At 35.1% G+C, this 17539-nt stretch overlaps 1 protein-coding gene across 3 annotated transcripts in view; it reads left to right on the top strand.

Annotated features, from left to right (window-relative positions):
- slc47a1 (solute carrier family 47 member 1) overlaps positions 1–17539 on the top strand; it is a 29098-nt gene that overhangs the window by 989 nt on the left and 10570 nt on the right. For 2 of the 3 annotated variants that reach the window (XM_056446451.1, XM_056446453.1), the window contains exons 3-11: positions 1197–1298; positions 1811–1879; positions 4019–4167; positions 10984–11026; positions 11312–11356; positions 13063–13160; positions 14394–14491; positions 16138–16251; positions 16555–16622. In XM_056446451.1, coding sequence (XP_056302426.1) covers positions 1197–1298; positions 1811–1879; positions 4019–4167; positions 10984–11026; positions 11312–11356; positions 13063–13160; positions 14394–14491; positions 16138–16251; positions 16555–16622 — 786 coding nt within the window. The remainder of the gene's footprint in view (positions 1–1196; positions 1299–1810; positions 1880–4018; positions 4168–10983; positions 11027–11311; positions 11357–13062; positions 13161–14393; positions 14492–16137; positions 16252–16554; positions 16623–17539) is intronic. The other variant, XM_056446452.1, reaches the window with a different exon arrangement.

Here is a 17539-nt window from a genome sequence, read left to right on the forward strand (position 1 = left end):
CTGGATAAGGGTGGTGAACGATGGCTCCTGTTTAATATTCATGCACATATCTTTTAATGTGTTTATATTATCCACAATTATTGTAATACTTCTAAATTTGAAATTCATGTTGGTTGGTACAACTATAAAAAAGCTATATATCAATAGTAGTTGTTACCTGTAATTAATCCCTGTTAATTAGTACCTGAACATTACAATTTAACAAAGGAAATATTAATTAGAGTACAAACAAAGACACTACCTAAACAAGCAAGCAAACAAACACATAAATAAATAAATAAATAAATAAATAAATAAATAAATAAATAAATAAATAAATAAATAAATAAATACATAAATACATAAATAAATAAATAGCTTTTTGGTAGTTGTATCGTTGCTCTTACATCCACACTGTAAAAAACATGGTTGCCTTAAATTTTGAAATCAAATTAACCTTGAGTTTATTGAACTTATATTATGTCAAACTGACTTAAAACAGCTTGAGTAACTTAAGTTAGAACATGATTAATACGTTTAATAAGTTACAACGAACTAAAAACACATGCTGTCATGACTAATTGATCATATACATTTTTACAGTGCCAGTATTACAATAATTTTGGATCATACAACATAAACATGTTCAATGTGTATATTAAACAGGGGCCATCATTCACCAATCTATATGAAGAGTGCAGATGCAAAATACTTAAATTAGCATATCCTTAGTCTCCTTTGTTTATGTTCAGTTATTTCACTTTGAAAGGCCTATAATTTGGTATATATGTGAAATTACTGAACCTACTGTAGACACAAGGGCCTGAGAAAATGTGTAATTTTAGAAGAAATTTCAGAAGGCACTTGTACTTCCCCTAGTTTGCTGACATCCCCAAGTCTAATGTTTTGTAGAATTCCTACACTCTCCGAAATAAAGGAATGGGAGCTGTCGCTGGGGCAGTACCTTATCAAAAGATAAATATTTGTACCCAAAGAGTCCTCAGTGGTGCCTAAAAGGTGCATATTAGTACCTAAAAAGTACCTTTGAGGTACCATTATGGACCCTTCAGGTACTAATATGTACCTTTTGAAAAGGTTCAGCCCCAGCGACAGCTCCCATACCTTTATTTCTGAGATTGTACATGCACTGCTTACTGCATTTGTTTATTGAATCCATTAATTCCCATCTGATTTTTGATTTGTTTTATGTTCCACAGCTCATCTCCAGGATCCTAAACTTCCTGCTGCCATTCGTTACCACAATTTTCTGCGGTCACTTAGGAAATGCTGAACTGGCTGGATATGCCCTGGCCTCTGCGGTAATGCAATCATCATCTTATGGAGATGTTTAAGAAAATGTGCAAACCCGTCGCTTCTAGAGGTTCACCAATTTGCAACTGAGACAATTCCTTCAAAAGTACATTTTTATGTATTACTTATAAGTTTTGCAAAACTCATAAGGTTTGCAAAATAGTACATTAAGGACACTTAAAGCTACTAATATGGACTCTTTAAAAGTTAATTAAGTACAAAGGTATGTCTGGTATATGTCTGACCCATTGTGTTCAATTATTGCATCTCTGATATTAAAATGCATGGTTCCGTTTAAAAGAAAAAAGATGAAATCTTTCAGTCAATGACCCTTATTGATTTCACAAAAACCTCTCAGTATCTTGTCATTTGGTTTTCCGGACACCAAGAGAATTTTCTATTTCAAGAAGTACTCTGGAAGTCAATCCAATCGAAAATCCAATCTTGAAGAGGGAAGCAGTGAGAGATTAGAGATGGTGTTCAGTGACTGCACTGCTAAAGCATCATTTGTCTTCCTCAGACTGTTAATGTGACCACGACAGCCACGGGATGCGGCCTGGCCCTCGCATGTGACACACTAGTCTCTCAGGTACTCTTTCCTCATGATGGCTTTAACATGGTTAAAGTAATGTTGTCCTGCCAACAAACTAGCTCAATATCCTATTGTTGTATTTCTATAATATCTCCCCAGTTTTCGTTGAAAACAGAGTGAAATAGCTGTAGTTCAGTGGGCAGATTGGACAGTGGGAGACTAAGAATTATCATTATTTCCCTCTTTTATAAAACCATTCTCATAAACTTATAAAAAGAAATCTTATAAATAAGTAAACTCTTTCATTAAATACTAAATACCAAGGATCTGTTATAGTATCTGAGGATATTTTACATATTGTCTAACAAAGTATTGTCATGAACCTTCACTCTCTGGCAATTTTGTTAGGCTGAACCTATTAGAATCAGGTTGGACCCATTGAAACATTCCCAAGAGATTTTGGTCCATACTGATATGACAATATCACACAAGCTGCTGCACATTCGTGATGTGAAACTACTCCAGCACATCCGAAAGATGGTTTTCTTGCAGGAAGTAGCATCACAAGATTGGTGTGATCATAAAAAGATTGATGGTCGTATAGATGGTGGCATTTAAAGGGATATTTCAACCATTTTTTTTTTCTCACACTCAAATAATTCAGAATTTTTATGAATTTATTCTGTTGAACACAAAACAAGATATTCTGGAAAATAGTATGAACAAAAATACTATGGAAGTCAGTGTTTGTTTTTCCCAATATTCTTCAGTATGTCTTTCTTTGTGTTCAACAGAAGAAAGGGTAACACTTTATTTTGATGGTCCTTTTGAGTATTAGTAGACTGTCTGCTTAAAACCTGTTGATACTGCTCCTTCAACAGACATTTGACTGACTAAAAGAAACTTAGCAAGTACCTGTCAACTTACACTAACCCTAACCCCAATCCTAACACCAACCTTACAGTCTATTTATTGAGAATTATTTAGCATGCAGATGAAATGGATGATATTTAAACGCTGACATTATTTTCATTTTTGGGTGAACTGTCTCTTTAAATGATGCTCAAAAGGTGCCTAATGTGTTCCAAAAAATATACCATCACCAAAACCACCAGCAGCAGCCTTAACCAGTCATACAAGACTAGACTGATTAATGCTTTCATTGTATTCATGCCAAATTCCAAGAATAGGGCAGTCAAACTTGAGACTCATCAGACATGGCAACCTTTTTCCAGTCTACATACCGTCCAGTTTTGGTGAGCCTTTGAAAATCATCAGAGAAAAATATTAGTCTGGCCATTCTCTTGTCGTTTCTGATTCTGATGCTTAGTCCAAACTTCACCAGATCATCTTGACCCATTCTGAAATGAAATGAACTGCTGCCTTGTGAAATTAAAATCATTATTATTTAATTACTCTTTCTCGTGTCATTTCAATCCCCTGAGACCTTCCTTCATCTTTGTAACACAAAAGAAGATATTTTAAATTAAATTAGAGAGAATTATGAACCTCCAAAGACAGCCATGGTCCCAATATGTTTAGTCCAGAAAAGGAACCAAAATATTGTTAAAACATTCCATGTGACTTCAGTGGTCAAACTGTAATCATACGAAGATTTTTGTGTGCCAAAATACTGTAAAATCAACTTTTTTCACCAATGTTTGCACATTTACTATGGGTCATATGACTTATTTGCCCTCACAGTTGACCAGTTGAAGCCACATGGAATGTTTTGACAAAGTTTTTGGATCCTTATTTTGGACTTTGAATGTCTCTAAACTGTGCTGTCTATGGAGAATGAGAGAGTTCTTAGATTTCAACTAAAATACCTTAATTGGTTCTGAAGATGAAGAAAGGTCTCAGGGGATTCAAACGGCACAAGGGTGAATAATAACAGAATTTTCCATTTTGATTGAAATAACCCTTTAAAAAGGTGTTTCTTAATAAGTGGCTGGTGAGTATATGTCCAAAATACAACTGTGGTAGTGGCATACAACTTTTATTTGATACAAAAATAAAAGTATTTAAATGTGGGAGAAAATTTAATGAGATATAGTTTTTTTGCAAATTGTTGCTAAAAATATTACCATTAAATTATGGTTTATAAAATTGGAATACTGTTGAATTTTTGACATCATATTATATGCTAATCATGCATGATATATTCATTTTCAATTATCTGTTGCCTATGTTCAGACGTTTGGCAGTAAGAACCTCAAGCGTGTGGGGGAGATTCTGCAGAGAAGCATGCTCATCCTCTTACTCTTCTGCCTGCCATGTTGGGCCATTCTCATCAATGCTGAGTCAATACTGCTCACTCTGAAGCAAGAGCCGGAAGTGGCCAGGTCAGGCTGATACTTGCCATACTATTCAATCAATTTCAGTGAAGTAATTAAGTTGTAAGTTAAGTATAAATACAGTTACGTGTATAAAAATGTAATGTAAAAGATGATTTACTTTAGGAAACTATCAGTTTTTATTCATTAAAGCACTTCTTTGCGGACCTGAAGACTCTGAGATATATAAAGAAAATGTAAACATTTTATTATCTCTGAGCAATAAGCTCTATGAAATGAGATCATATTAACCATGTTAATAATACAAGTTTAGTTCTTTTAAAAAATGAGAAACTGAAAATATAAGCTGGTTCTTCAACTTTATGGTTTAGTCCATTGTTTCTTTGAGCAAATATTGACAAATTTATGTTTAAATTTCTTTCATATTTTTATTGTGTATATTTAAAATATTTCAAAGGTGCACCAAAGGTTTTGTTTGTGTTAAATCAGTGATGTCACTGGAATTAAATGATTTACACTTCTCAAAAGTGTAAAATGGCACATAGATGTGTAAATGTACATAGATGTGTAGATGTAGATGTGAATAGTTCTAAATAATCCACTACAGGATTACACTACGGACAATTTAACCTACCCAATTCACCTGTACCGCCTGTCTTTGGACTGTGGGGGAAACCGGAGCACCCGGAGGAAACCCACGCAAACACAGGGAGAACATGCAAACTCCACACAGAAACGCCAACTGACCCAGCCGAGGCTCGAACCAGCGACCTTCTTGCTGTGAGGCGACAGCACTACCTACTGCGCCACCGCGTCGCCCATGTCAATTCAATACACTTCATACACTTTTTCCTTCATACCTTTGTTCCATGTTTTATGCTTAAAGGGAAATGAAGTCTTTCCCATTAGTTTCATTAATTACTGATCATCTCAATATTTTAGTTGTTCTTCCCCTTTTCCATTTTGTTTGCTACTACCCTGTGCTTCTCTACTGAGTTGAAGGATACTGTCTGTGCATGGTTGCTAAGCTTATGTGGTTGTCTTCACCTAACTGAAGTTTCCCTCGTGGCATTTGTTTAATTAAAATGGCTCGTTAAAGATCCTCATCTCAGTTCTCTCTAACTTTCCTGCATGAGCGTGACGGAATAACAGACCGGAAAGATTATGGTTTTGCCAGCAGCTCAAATCCTTCTCTTTGAAACAGGGAGAAGCTCACTTTCCATGGCCAATAATGTGTGATGAATCCATGTGCATCTTCACCTTCTTGGGATTTCTGCATGCGTGTGACTCTGCTGCTCTTGCTATTGCACAGAGGGTGAGGCAGATCAGACCTCACTTACTATAAATCCAGCACTTCCCTCTCCTGGAGGCCATGTGTATCCTGGAGCCAAATCCTGCCTCTGTGTCCTCCATGTTGCTAGATCTTCTCTCTCCTCCATATCTGCCCTAATCCAGAACCGACTGCAACATTTGTCCTCCGGCAGGTGCTTATTGACCCCTCTGGCCAGGAATTAATTCCCACCCCAAGCCCTTCGAAAACCTTCTTCGTCCTCCCCCGCTCCCACCTTGTTTTCTAAGCCGCTTTTCCACTATCAGGCCAAACAGTTCTCTTTGCTTAACCATTTCTTGTCAGTCAGCATGAAAACGGTTTATTGTTCTACTATGGTGATGATAAAAGATTTTTTGGAATGTAATACAAATGCGTCAGTAGTTGCCTTGGCAATGCAAGTATAACGTAGACAGCAATCATTATTAGATACTTCTGTTCTTAAAACAATTTTTTAATAACTGATATTTACTTTGTTAAAAAGTAAAGCAATAGAACATTTGCATTTATCTGACTATAGAGAATCTGATAGCCAGGACACAGAATGGCGACATCACACACTTGCACTCTTCCAGCATGGCTCAGCATGATTGTTTAACTCTTTGACAAGTGCTATGACACCAGTGTAATCAGCCTTAGCTGGTCCATGGAGCATACGATCACACTTGTAATTTCAAACTTCTAAATAAAAAAATCAAATTAACTTCCCACAAGGATTCAACATTTTTACACATAAGTGCTAGGAAATCCTAACATTAGGGCTTTGTATAAAAGTCACACTGATGTCTTTGAAGATGGCTATAATAATTATTTTACACATAATCAGACCATGTATGTCATTCACATCAGGTAAACACTGTTTAGGTAACTAAACATTAACTCTATTCTTCTTCCAGTTAAATATCCACGTACTGTTATGTATTTCGGGAAAGGTTGATGCATTTACATGTTGTAAATCCAGCAGCTTTGATCCCTGGGGTGTAGCGCCAATCACCCACATAGGCCAAGTGACATGATCACTATTAAGCTGTTTAAATGATGAAAAACATGTGCTTACACATATTTGAGAATCTGAATATTAGATATTACACAATATAAGTAGGACATTTGTCAATATTTACATAAAGGAAAAAGATATATATTGTAAAAGTGGAACCATACCCGACTGTTCCAGGAACCATTCAGCCTAATGGGGAAAAATGTCTCTAGCTTTATGGGTTCCATCCATTCATTAACACTTTCTTCGACACTTTTTCAATTCAAGAGTTCCCACTTAGATATGCTTGGCGTATAAAGCTGGTTTGGCATGCTGTCCCGGGAGAGAACCCTGAGCTCGGAGATCTTTGAGCCCAGGGCTCCCGCCCGGTCGATAAGCATATCAGGGGATCCGAGATCAGGTAGGTCTCGAGAGTTCCCCCTTTTGAAAAGGGAGGAAAGGAGGAGAGAAGGGGTGGAAGGGGGGATTCTTCCAAATGAAGATAAAACATTAGGGAGAAAATGATCCATTTATAATAAACTAGGATCGCTCTGATTGGATTATTACTGATTACAGAAGAGTGGCCAGACGTGCTCAATCATATCACGTGCTCCTCTCGAAATTTGGTTTATGAAACTTCACTTAAACTCAATTCAATTCAGTTTAATTCATCTTTATTTCTGTAGCGCTTTTGCAATGTAGATTGTGGAGAAAAGCAGCTTAACATAGAATTTCTAGTAAATTGAAACTGTGTCAGTCCAGTTTTTATAGTTGAAGTTCAGTTTAGTTCAGTTCAGTGTTCAATTTTCACTGCTCCAAACACAAGTCCCAAACCAAGCAAGCCAGTGGTGACAGTGGCGAGGAACAAACTTCACCAATTGACGAAAGCGAAGGGAAAAAACCTTGAGAGAAACCAGGCTCAGTTGGGCATGACCATTTCTCCTCTGGACAAACTTCTTGTGCAGGGCTGCAGTCTAGGCGGCGGAGGCTGGAGAACACTGGACATCCATCGTGGAGAAGCTGCAGGTGTGAGTAGGTCACCGGCAGGTGTACAGGCTGGCCCACGGGATCAATGCAAAGATTCGTCTGTCACTGGGGTCTTTCAGGAATCAGTCTCAAGCTCTCCACTCTTCCATGTCCACCACAGCATCTACTCAGGATACGGCCTGGACCAGGATTATGAAGACCTCTAGAAGTCCTTTATGGTGTGCGTCATCTCTTTGTAATTGTTCCATCCAACCTTCTAGTGCTATCTCCTCCACTTGTTTTGTCTAGTTGCCTGGCTCCTTCTGTTAAATCAGACTCCATTGCCATAAGCACTGTCTCTGGGCCAATCCCATCAACCAGAGTTTAAGAACTCATGGCCGCAGGACTTGTAACCTTACATCTTACTATCTTCACCATGGTCTGTCTTGACTGCAGACATCCCTGGCCTGTGGATTTACTGGCATACCCATTTTTACTGACTCCACCTCAGCCTCCCCAAACATTGTTACTTATTGTTTGGATCTTGTGGCTCTACCTCAGGGCTCAAATAAAATTTTTTCACTCTAGTTCTGATCTCCAGCCTCCCAGACTCAGCTCTCAGTCTCCTTGGCTTCACTCTTGTCTATGCACCATCAGCCTTAAACTATTATAACATGATATGATATGGCATGGTGTGATATTATATGATATATGATATGATATAGGGCTGCACAATATAAGGCAATTTTTTTATGTGCAATTTGTGAGTAAAGTCCACTCCAAAGATAGTAAATCTTCAGCAACTGCTTTCAGAGGGAGCAGTGTTTACTACACAGAGCCATAGTTCACTGACAAGCTATGCAAACAATCATGGATGATTAAATCTGCTCAATCCTGAAATTGAAGATAACCATTCTGTGATTTAACAGCTGTTGCTTCTCAGTGAACTACGAACTGAGAGCATGTGAAAATTTAACAACATAATTTTCTCCAAGCAATAAAATCACAAATAAAAGCAGTTCAATCCTCTGCTCTGTTTGATTTCCCATTCGTTGTGACGTTTTGTAGTTTTCGTGTGAGAGTGTCCTCTGGCCTTTGAAGTAGATTTACCATTGATAACAGAGCCTAGTATCCCTGACAAGTTGTGCATGAGAATCACATCTTCACGATCTTGTAATTTGGATTAATTGGACCGTCTAATATGATATCAGATGATATGATTGCTATGATATAACTAGGCCCACATGGAATGTGCGGGCGCAGTATTCTGCAGATTTTCTGCAGATTTCCGCAGATTTTTAGCCCATCAATAATTCTGTTTTTTTACTTGAGTAACTGTGTGTAAATCTATATTTATTCAGTTTTTAAATTAAGTACAGTAATATTATTGACTAATATGAAAATGTTCATCTGATTTACAATGCAGTTTGTACAGTACTATTTTCTGTCTTTTAGTAGAGATATTAAATGAGAGACTTGCTTTGTTTACCAAATAAAGTGAATCTAATTGGATTTGCATTTTAAATATTAAATAAAAGTTAAAAAGGTATTACTTATGATTTCACACATTATGGGTTTAGTTATGATACTCCAAAAATAATTCCGCAGAAATCCACAGATTTCTACCAAAATTCTCTACAGAACTAGCAAAAAACATCAGCAGATTCCGTGTGGCCCTAGATATAACTTTGTTGTCAGACATTAAATCTGAATTTGTTTTTGCATAACAGTGTTTGTTGCACACTCTTTACAAACCAACAAAACACAATCTAAAACACAATAAATACAACATAAATAAAATTTGTTATATTTAAAGTTCAGTGTAATTATGTTAAGAGTAATAAGGGTTCCCCACTGACTTCTCTGTGTTTTTTTCCCTTGAGTTCTCTTGACTTCCTAAGTGTTTCTGTAATAACTACTTATCACTAATTGATAATGATCAATTAGTATTACTTGTTTGTTTGCTTCTGTGTCCTGTGTTTTATGCAGAGTTGCCAGTTGTCTAAATGTTTGCTAGACTGTTGGGTTTTACTGTTAACCCTTCTTGAAATTTACAGTACCTTACAGTTACTTAAAATCACTGCTCAAACTCTGTCTAAGTATAACATGTTTAGTGTTAATAACATCATAGTGCTTGGAACTATATCTAAACAAAATATGAAATTAATATATTTCAAATGTACTTAATTGCAAAGGTATTATTACAAATATGTAAATACATGACATGCACATTTCAGTAGACTTTAAAGAGCACCTATTTTATCCCTTTCACACGATGTAAGATAACCCTTTGGTGTCTCCAGAATGTGTCTGTAAAGTTTTAACTCAAAATACTCATCCAATTATTTATTATAGCCTCCAGAATTTGCCCATCTTGCTGTCTGACTACAGTGTAGCTGTTTTTGGAGCCCATGGCTTCAAATGCAAATGAGCTGCTTCTCCCCACCCTCTGCTCCCACCTGCGTGTCTGCTTCTCCAGATAAACAGCAGTCAGTGATAGAGACAGACACAGATGAAGCTGAAATACAGCTCATTAGTCAAAAATACTAACTTTATTTTATGTATTTTTGGTGGAGATTATTCAAGCCTTTCTGACATAATGAGTCACACAAAAGCCGTCTGCAGTACACGCAAACACGCACACACACACATGTTAGCATTTACTGGCTCAATGCGGCCGTGGTGATCATAGCAGTTAAGAATTAGTGATTTAACTTTCTTTATTACAAACATGCTCTGTTTTAAAAACATTTTTAATTTATTAAAGTTATAAGAAATAACAGAGAGTTAAGAACATATATTTTAATCCCAAATATTCGGTGGATGTGTGTACATGTTATTATAGAAACATGGCATCTGTCAATCAGTTCGGTGGGCAGGGAAAACTGCAGTCCTACGTCACATTGTGGTGGACCTTAGAATCACTGGGATTTGGATCATATTTTATCGTCAGGAAATTTAAAAAAGAAACTTGTTGCATTTATATCACTGCAATAAGACAGCGAACACACTAAACATACAGACAGTTCTGTCCAAACATTTGATTTTCATTATAGGTGCCCTTAAAGAATGTTTTAGTTAGTAATTGCTTGTACACCTTATTGTACAAAAGGATGCTTTAACCATATTTTAATCACAATAGTAGCAATTCTGAAATTATGTCTAAAAATTGACATTCCTTTGTTTAAAATGTATATAAATCTATTATTTCCATAATAAGAACTCTTTTTAAAAGAACAGTATATAGTCAGTGTTGCCATATTGGGTGGTTTTGAACACGATTATGCGGGATCAAAATAACTATAGTATAGACTGGTATACAAAATATGGGCGGGTCTTTTTGCATTTTGGCGGATTTTTGACAGTTTTTGGGCTGGAATCAGTCAGCTACATCTGGCAACACTGTATATAGCTTTTTTTTCTCAAATGACATCTAAATGAAAAAAGGAAATTTGTGCATTTGATGCTAAAAATTAAAATTTTTTTTAAGCATAATTGTACCTATTAGCAGAAAAAGTACCAATTATCCTGCTTTCAGGTATCACGCTGTTCTAATAGTGCAATGCTGAAGATTCCATTGTTCTTCTTTTTTTAGGATTGCCCAGCTGTATGTTATGGCTTTCCTCCCTGCTGTTCCTGTAAGTATAACAACATGTTTTTTTTTTTTTTACAAAGACATTCAGTGATTGTGCTTTCATCTCTGTGCTGGTCTTGTTTTTCTAGAGTGCAAGTTCAAATGTTTCCCAGTGCTTTCTCCAAATTGTGCTGCTCTCTCTTCAGGACACTTTTTGTTTACTGTCAAACTGTCAGTCATGTTCATGTAATATTTGAAGATTGCAGCCACATGCATGTAGTCATTTTCATAAGCTTTCCTTCTGCTGACAGCACTGATGTCTTTTATTGTTCATCCTTCCATTTCCTAGGCCATGTTTCTGCACTATCTGCAGGTGTCTTATCTGCAAAACCAGGTACAACCTCTCTGTAAGCTTGTGATGTTGTACTGAACAACATATATACAGTTGAAGTCAGAATTATTAGCCCCCCTGTTTATTTTTTTTCCCCATTTTCTGTTTAACGGAGAGATTTTTTCAACACAGTTCTAAACATAATAGATTTAATAACTCATTTCTAATAATTGATTTATTTTATCTTTGCCATGATGACAGTAAATAATATTTGACCAGATATTTTTCAAGACACTTCTATACAGCTTAAAGTGACATTTAAAGGCTTAACTAAGTTAATTAGGTTAACTAGGCAGGTCAGAATTATTATCGGACATGCTGTGAAAATTTCCTTGCTCTGTTAAACATACTTTGGGTAATATTTAAAAAAGAAAAAAATAATTTCATGGGGGGGGGGGGGGGGGGGGATATAATTATATAATAAATGTATATATATATATATATATATATATATATATGTCATAAATAATTATGACTTCAACTGTATGTGTACGTCTGTGTGTGTATAAATTGCCCAGTTTAATCAAGTACGCACCTCTTTTTTTCAAATTATTATTTGTATGGGATGCTATTCCATAATATATTTGTGTATATACATTAGATTAGTCAGAACCAAAACTGGAACTAATACAACAAAAGATCACGGTCCAAAACTTGAAACACCCAAATTAATATGTGAGGGCAAAAAATTTTATAACATTTCACTAAAAAGGGGAAAAATCTAAAGAAACATCAAAAATAAAATGTAATTAATTTTAAGAGTTGAAATGTTTAAAAACCAAAATCAAGCAAAAGGTGTATCGGTACTCTGGGTAAGGGATTCATCAGAATAAACAGCAAAAATCAGTACAAGACACTCGAAAAAAATCTTTCTAATATTTCTTTTCACATTTTTTGAGTGCCTTGGACTGATTTTTGCTGTTTTGTTGAAATGTAGTTTGTAATTTATTTTTTTTTTTGCAACACGTTATTTGAAGTACTGTCTATTCCTAAATAATTTAGGTGACCAAAATCTTATTTTAAAATTAAGAAATTAACTGTTTAATTAAACTGTTTTGTTTAAATGCACCAAAATACATTGTCCATATTTACATAGAAATGGATAAAAATATTCAAAAGGGGATATAGAACTATATGGTCAATGGAAGGTCTTATAATTTGCAAGAGAAAACCTAACATGAACAGTATATCTCAAAATATATAAATTAAGGCAAGATAGAAAAGCCATGGGTGACCAACTTAGGACAGCCTAAGATTCAGATGGCTGTAGATCTACTTCCAGCAGTTACTAAAGTATAATCATTTTCTATATGTATCGCAAATAATTCTTGAGGAGATTTGGAGTTTCTCTTTCCACAGCATTTCAGTTTGGTTGAGGTCTGAACTTTGACTGGATTATTGATTTCTTTTTCAGCTTCAGTTCTGTTCTAGATTTACTGAAGTGTTTGGGATCTTTGTCTTGTTGTATGACCCAATTTTGGCTAAGCTTTATCTGTGGGAAAGGGATTGTGTTCACACACACTCCAGATGGCTCCAGACCAACAAATTGCTAAACTTCTGAAGCTGATGATCAGTTCTACATTATATGTTGTTGTTCATGAGGTTTTATTTTCCAAATTTTAAGACCTTCCAAAGATCAGATACATTTTTAATGTCCTGATATGAATATATAAGTTGTCTGATCTTTTGGCAATGTATTGTCGTTTCAGGGTATCATCTTGCCCCAGATGTACACAGCAGTTGCTGCCAACATTTTAAATGTAGCAACAAACTACATCCTTCTTCACTCAATGAAGCTTGGAGTAAAGTATGTGTGATTTGCAATTTTAATTAAACATCCATACATACACTGTACACTCTCAGAAAAAATGGTACAATGCTGTACCAAAAAAGGTACAAACCCTTGTCACTGGGGCAGTACCTTTTTATGGAACAGAATTGCACCTTAAGACAAAGAAACAAACTGGTACCATTGCAGTTTGTTTAAGGACATGATTTGTACCATGGGAAACCAAAATGTACCTTTAGTTTTTAAAACCATATTGTACCTTCATCAAAGGTACAAATCTGATCCATGAAGGCACCGCTACAGCGACAAGACACTTTGTACCTTGTCAAATGTGTTCCTTCAGGAACTATTAAAAGGCATTTTGCTATGTCCAAAATGTGTCCATTTATTTTCAGTAAATATAAAACATCAAAAACGTTTTTAAACAATGTTTCAGCTTTAAAAAAGTTTATTTTTGTATAAATGCACCTTTTCCATTTACAATAAAGAATAAAAAACACTTTAACATAAATCAAAAGATCTACATTTTTACAACACTTTTCACAAAAATGTTACAGAAATACATTCTCCCATGAACAATATAAAACATTTTTTCTCAAATTTTCATACAATATCTTTGTAATCACTTAAAAGTTCATTTAATTTACTTAATATTAAAATAGAAATACAATTAAATTATTGAAAGGAGATATGCACAATGTTTGATTAGCTTTACAATACTAAAATGTCAGCATGAACACTTTGCAGGACTTTTGCCAGCTCACGTGAGTTGATCAATAACGAAAATGTATCAGAAAATGCTTACCAAATGTTTATTAAAGTGCCTTAAATGTTTAGTTTACAAAACCTGTAGTTTTGTTTTACCAGTTGTTTTGTATTTTAGAACTTAATTAATTAATTAAATTAATTAATATTCATGAGTTTCTTTTTACATATGCTTTTAAATGATGATTCATGTTTTATATGGAAATTATTCATGAATCACTTTGCCTTTCCAGTAATATTTTTTTGTTTTCATAGATATTGTAATCAAGAAGGAGTTTTCCAACACTTATGTAAATTTTTATGAGAACAATTGTGTACCTTTCAGTTGTACCATAAAAGGTACAGAACAGTATTATAATTCAATCAATATTTTTACAAGTTTTGTACCACCATGTACCTTTTTTTCTGAGAGTGAAAAAATCATCTGGGATGATTTTTAGGATAAGCAGTAATGTCTAAATAATAAGTGTGTGTGTCTGTCTGCAGGGGCTCTGCTGCAGCCAACAGTATCTCACAGATCACCATCTGCCTCCTGCTGTTTGCTTACATACGTTGGAAAAAACTGCATCTGAAGACATGGGGTGGTGAGGAATATGTAGAAAGCTGCGCGCGCACACAGACACAAACTCAAATTTGTGATTTTTTTTAAGGTTTATTGACTCATGTTTAAATTAAGCCAACTTTTAATACTTGTATTACCAATCAAATGCTAATCAAGTGCAATATGTCGACCGTTTACACTTAATTATTAATTCTGAAGAAAAAAAAAGCAGAAATAAATCATTTAAGCATGCTTTTAGTTTGTTCAACAACAAAAAGTTGAATGTATCAGTTCAATGTATCACCAGTAGCCCCTGGAGTTTTGTTTCACCTTTATACGTTGTCCACTCTCAAAGTGCTATCACCCAATACCACAGGTTCAGCTAATAATATTCTCTAATAACCAGAAAAATTACCAAAAATGGTGAATGAAAACAACTTTTATTGAACAAAACTGTTGTTAATATGAACAAATTATTTATTACACCTATAACACAGTCTGGACTGGACACGTTCGCCTCACAGCAAGAAGGTAACTGGTTTGAGCTTCGCCAGGGTCAGTCGGCGTTTCTGTGTGGAGACTGCATGTTCTCCCCGTGTCCACATGGGTTTCCTCTGGGTGCTCCGGTTTCCTCCACATGTCCAAAGACATGCGGTATAGGTAAATTGGGTAGTCTAAATTGTCCGTAGTGTATGTGTGTGAATGAGTGTGTGTGGATGTTTCCCAGTGATGGGTTGCAGCTGGAAGGGCATCCGCTGCGCAAAACATATGCTGGATAAGTTGACGGTTCATTCCAATGTGGTAACCCCTGATTAATAAAGGGACTAAGCCAAAAACAAAATGAATGAATGAATAACACAGTCATGTTATGCCTGACATGTTAGGCTTTTCGTGGAATTGATTTTACCAGAGTGAAATTATCTCCACTGGTCTAAAGGACTTTCAGCTGTGAGTGCATCAAAATCAAGCAATCAACCTTTTTTTTTTAGAATTGACCCCCATTCTCTGTAAAACCAGCAATAAACACCACAGAGTGTCAGTAATTTAATCACTATCAGTCTGAATTCTTTCTACTTTTAGACACCGATAAGCATTTTTTCAGAGGATTAAAAATGTGTTCCTTAAAGGGATAGTCTTTAAGGATTTAACTTTTTTTTTATCAAAAAAGAGAGAATTTACATTATTTATTCACCCACAAGTGGTTCCAAACCTTTATGAGTTTCTTTGACTTTCGCAGAAAAGAAGATATTTTGATTGCAACCTGTAATCATTGACTTCAATAGTTGGAAAAACAAATACTATGGAGGTCAATGGTTACAGGTTTTCAGCTTTCTTCAAAATGTCTTTTTTATGTTCAACAGCAAAAAATCAAACAGGATGATTACATCATTTCCTTTTTGGGTCAACTCTCCCTTTAATGAATTTGTTTTTATCACATCTTTAATTTATGAAAAAAATGCAGACCTTAAACTTACATTGCTTTGAGTTTTGCTACCGCTACTATTTGAGCTACATTAACATTTACATTAGCTTTCCAATATGCTGCACACAACATTACAAGTTAGTGTGTTACACTATTGCTTTATTGTTACTTCATTAATTCATTATGTTCATAGACACACAGTTTCAGTACTGTGTGCACATCATGACTGCAGGGATTTGTGTGTGTGTGTTTGTTGCCTCCTACAGGTTGGTCAACAGCATCACTGCAGGAATGGGGCTCCTACATGAAACTGGCCATTCCCAGCACTCTCATGCTCTGCTTCGAGTGGTGGATCTACGAGATCGGAGGTTTCCTGGCAGGTGTGTTTTGTGAGCGAATGAATGAATGATTAATTGGCATTTTGATCTTAAAAACAAAAATATTGCAGTAATGGAAACAAAAGTGCAACCTAAGTAATGTTAAATTTCCTAACAGCCAATTTTGTTAATCATTACTTATTTATTTCCACTGATGCCAGATCACTGGTTGTTTTATGGCTTACTCAAATCATCTCTTAAATTGCCTAACTAGGCTTTAGTTGTGCAATGCCACAAGTAGAGTAATATCACATACCCATTATACAAAGAATTAATTATTAGTTTAATTCCTCTAATGATTGGCAGGAATGCTGGGTGAGGTGGATCTTGCTGCTCAACATGTGCTGCTGGAGATCGGGAGCATTGCTTACATGGTAAGATGGTACTATTTGAAAGTGTGGTCAATCATCTTTCACAATGTAATATATTTATGAAAACAAAAACAAATCTTTACATTTCTTGATATACTCCAATCAGGAAATATCACCTTCCCAAGGACACTTTAGATTGAAAACAATCACAGCAGCCATACTGAAGTGTTGTGCCAAACAAATATTCTCAAAAAATAGTCCTTCAAAGGGCCCTTAGAATTGACGTGCTACCCACTCTGCGCCAGCGTGCAGTCCTATATATATATATATATATATATATATATATATATATATATATATATATATATATATATAAATATATATAAATATATATATAAACACACTTGCACTCAGAATGATTAGCCCCCCTTTTTTTTCTTTTTGAAATATTTCCTAAACAGAGCAAGGAATTTTTCATGTCTGATAAGATATCTGATAAGTTTTTTTCTTCTGGCGAAAGCCTTATTTGTTTTATTTTGGCTAAAATAAAAGCAGTTTTTAATTTTTTAAAACACATTTTAGGGTCAATATTATTAGCCCCTTTAAGCTATATATATATATATATATTTTTTTTTTTTCGATAGTCTACAGATCAAAACCATCGTTATAAAATAACTTGCCTAATTACCCTAACCTGCCTAGTTAACCTAATTACCCTAGTTAAGACTTTAAATGTCATTTTAAGCTGTATAGAAGTGTCTCGAAAAATATCTAGTAAATCTTATTTACTGTCATCATGGCAAAGCCATAAAATAAATCAGTTATTAGAAATGAGTTATTAAAACTATTATATTTAGAAATGTGTTGAAAAAATCTTCTCTCCGTTAAACAGAAATTGGGGAAAAAAATCAACAGAGGGGCACATTTTTCAGGGGGGCTTATAATTCTTATAAATATATATGTAATATGATTTCACAAGC

Source organism: Danio aesculapii, chromosome 21 (assembly GCF_903798145.1).
Source record: "Danio aesculapii chromosome 21, fDanAes4.1, whole genome shotgun sequence".
Classification (NCBI taxonomy): Eukaryota; Metazoa; Chordata; class Actinopteri; order Cypriniformes; family Danionidae; genus Danio; species Danio aesculapii.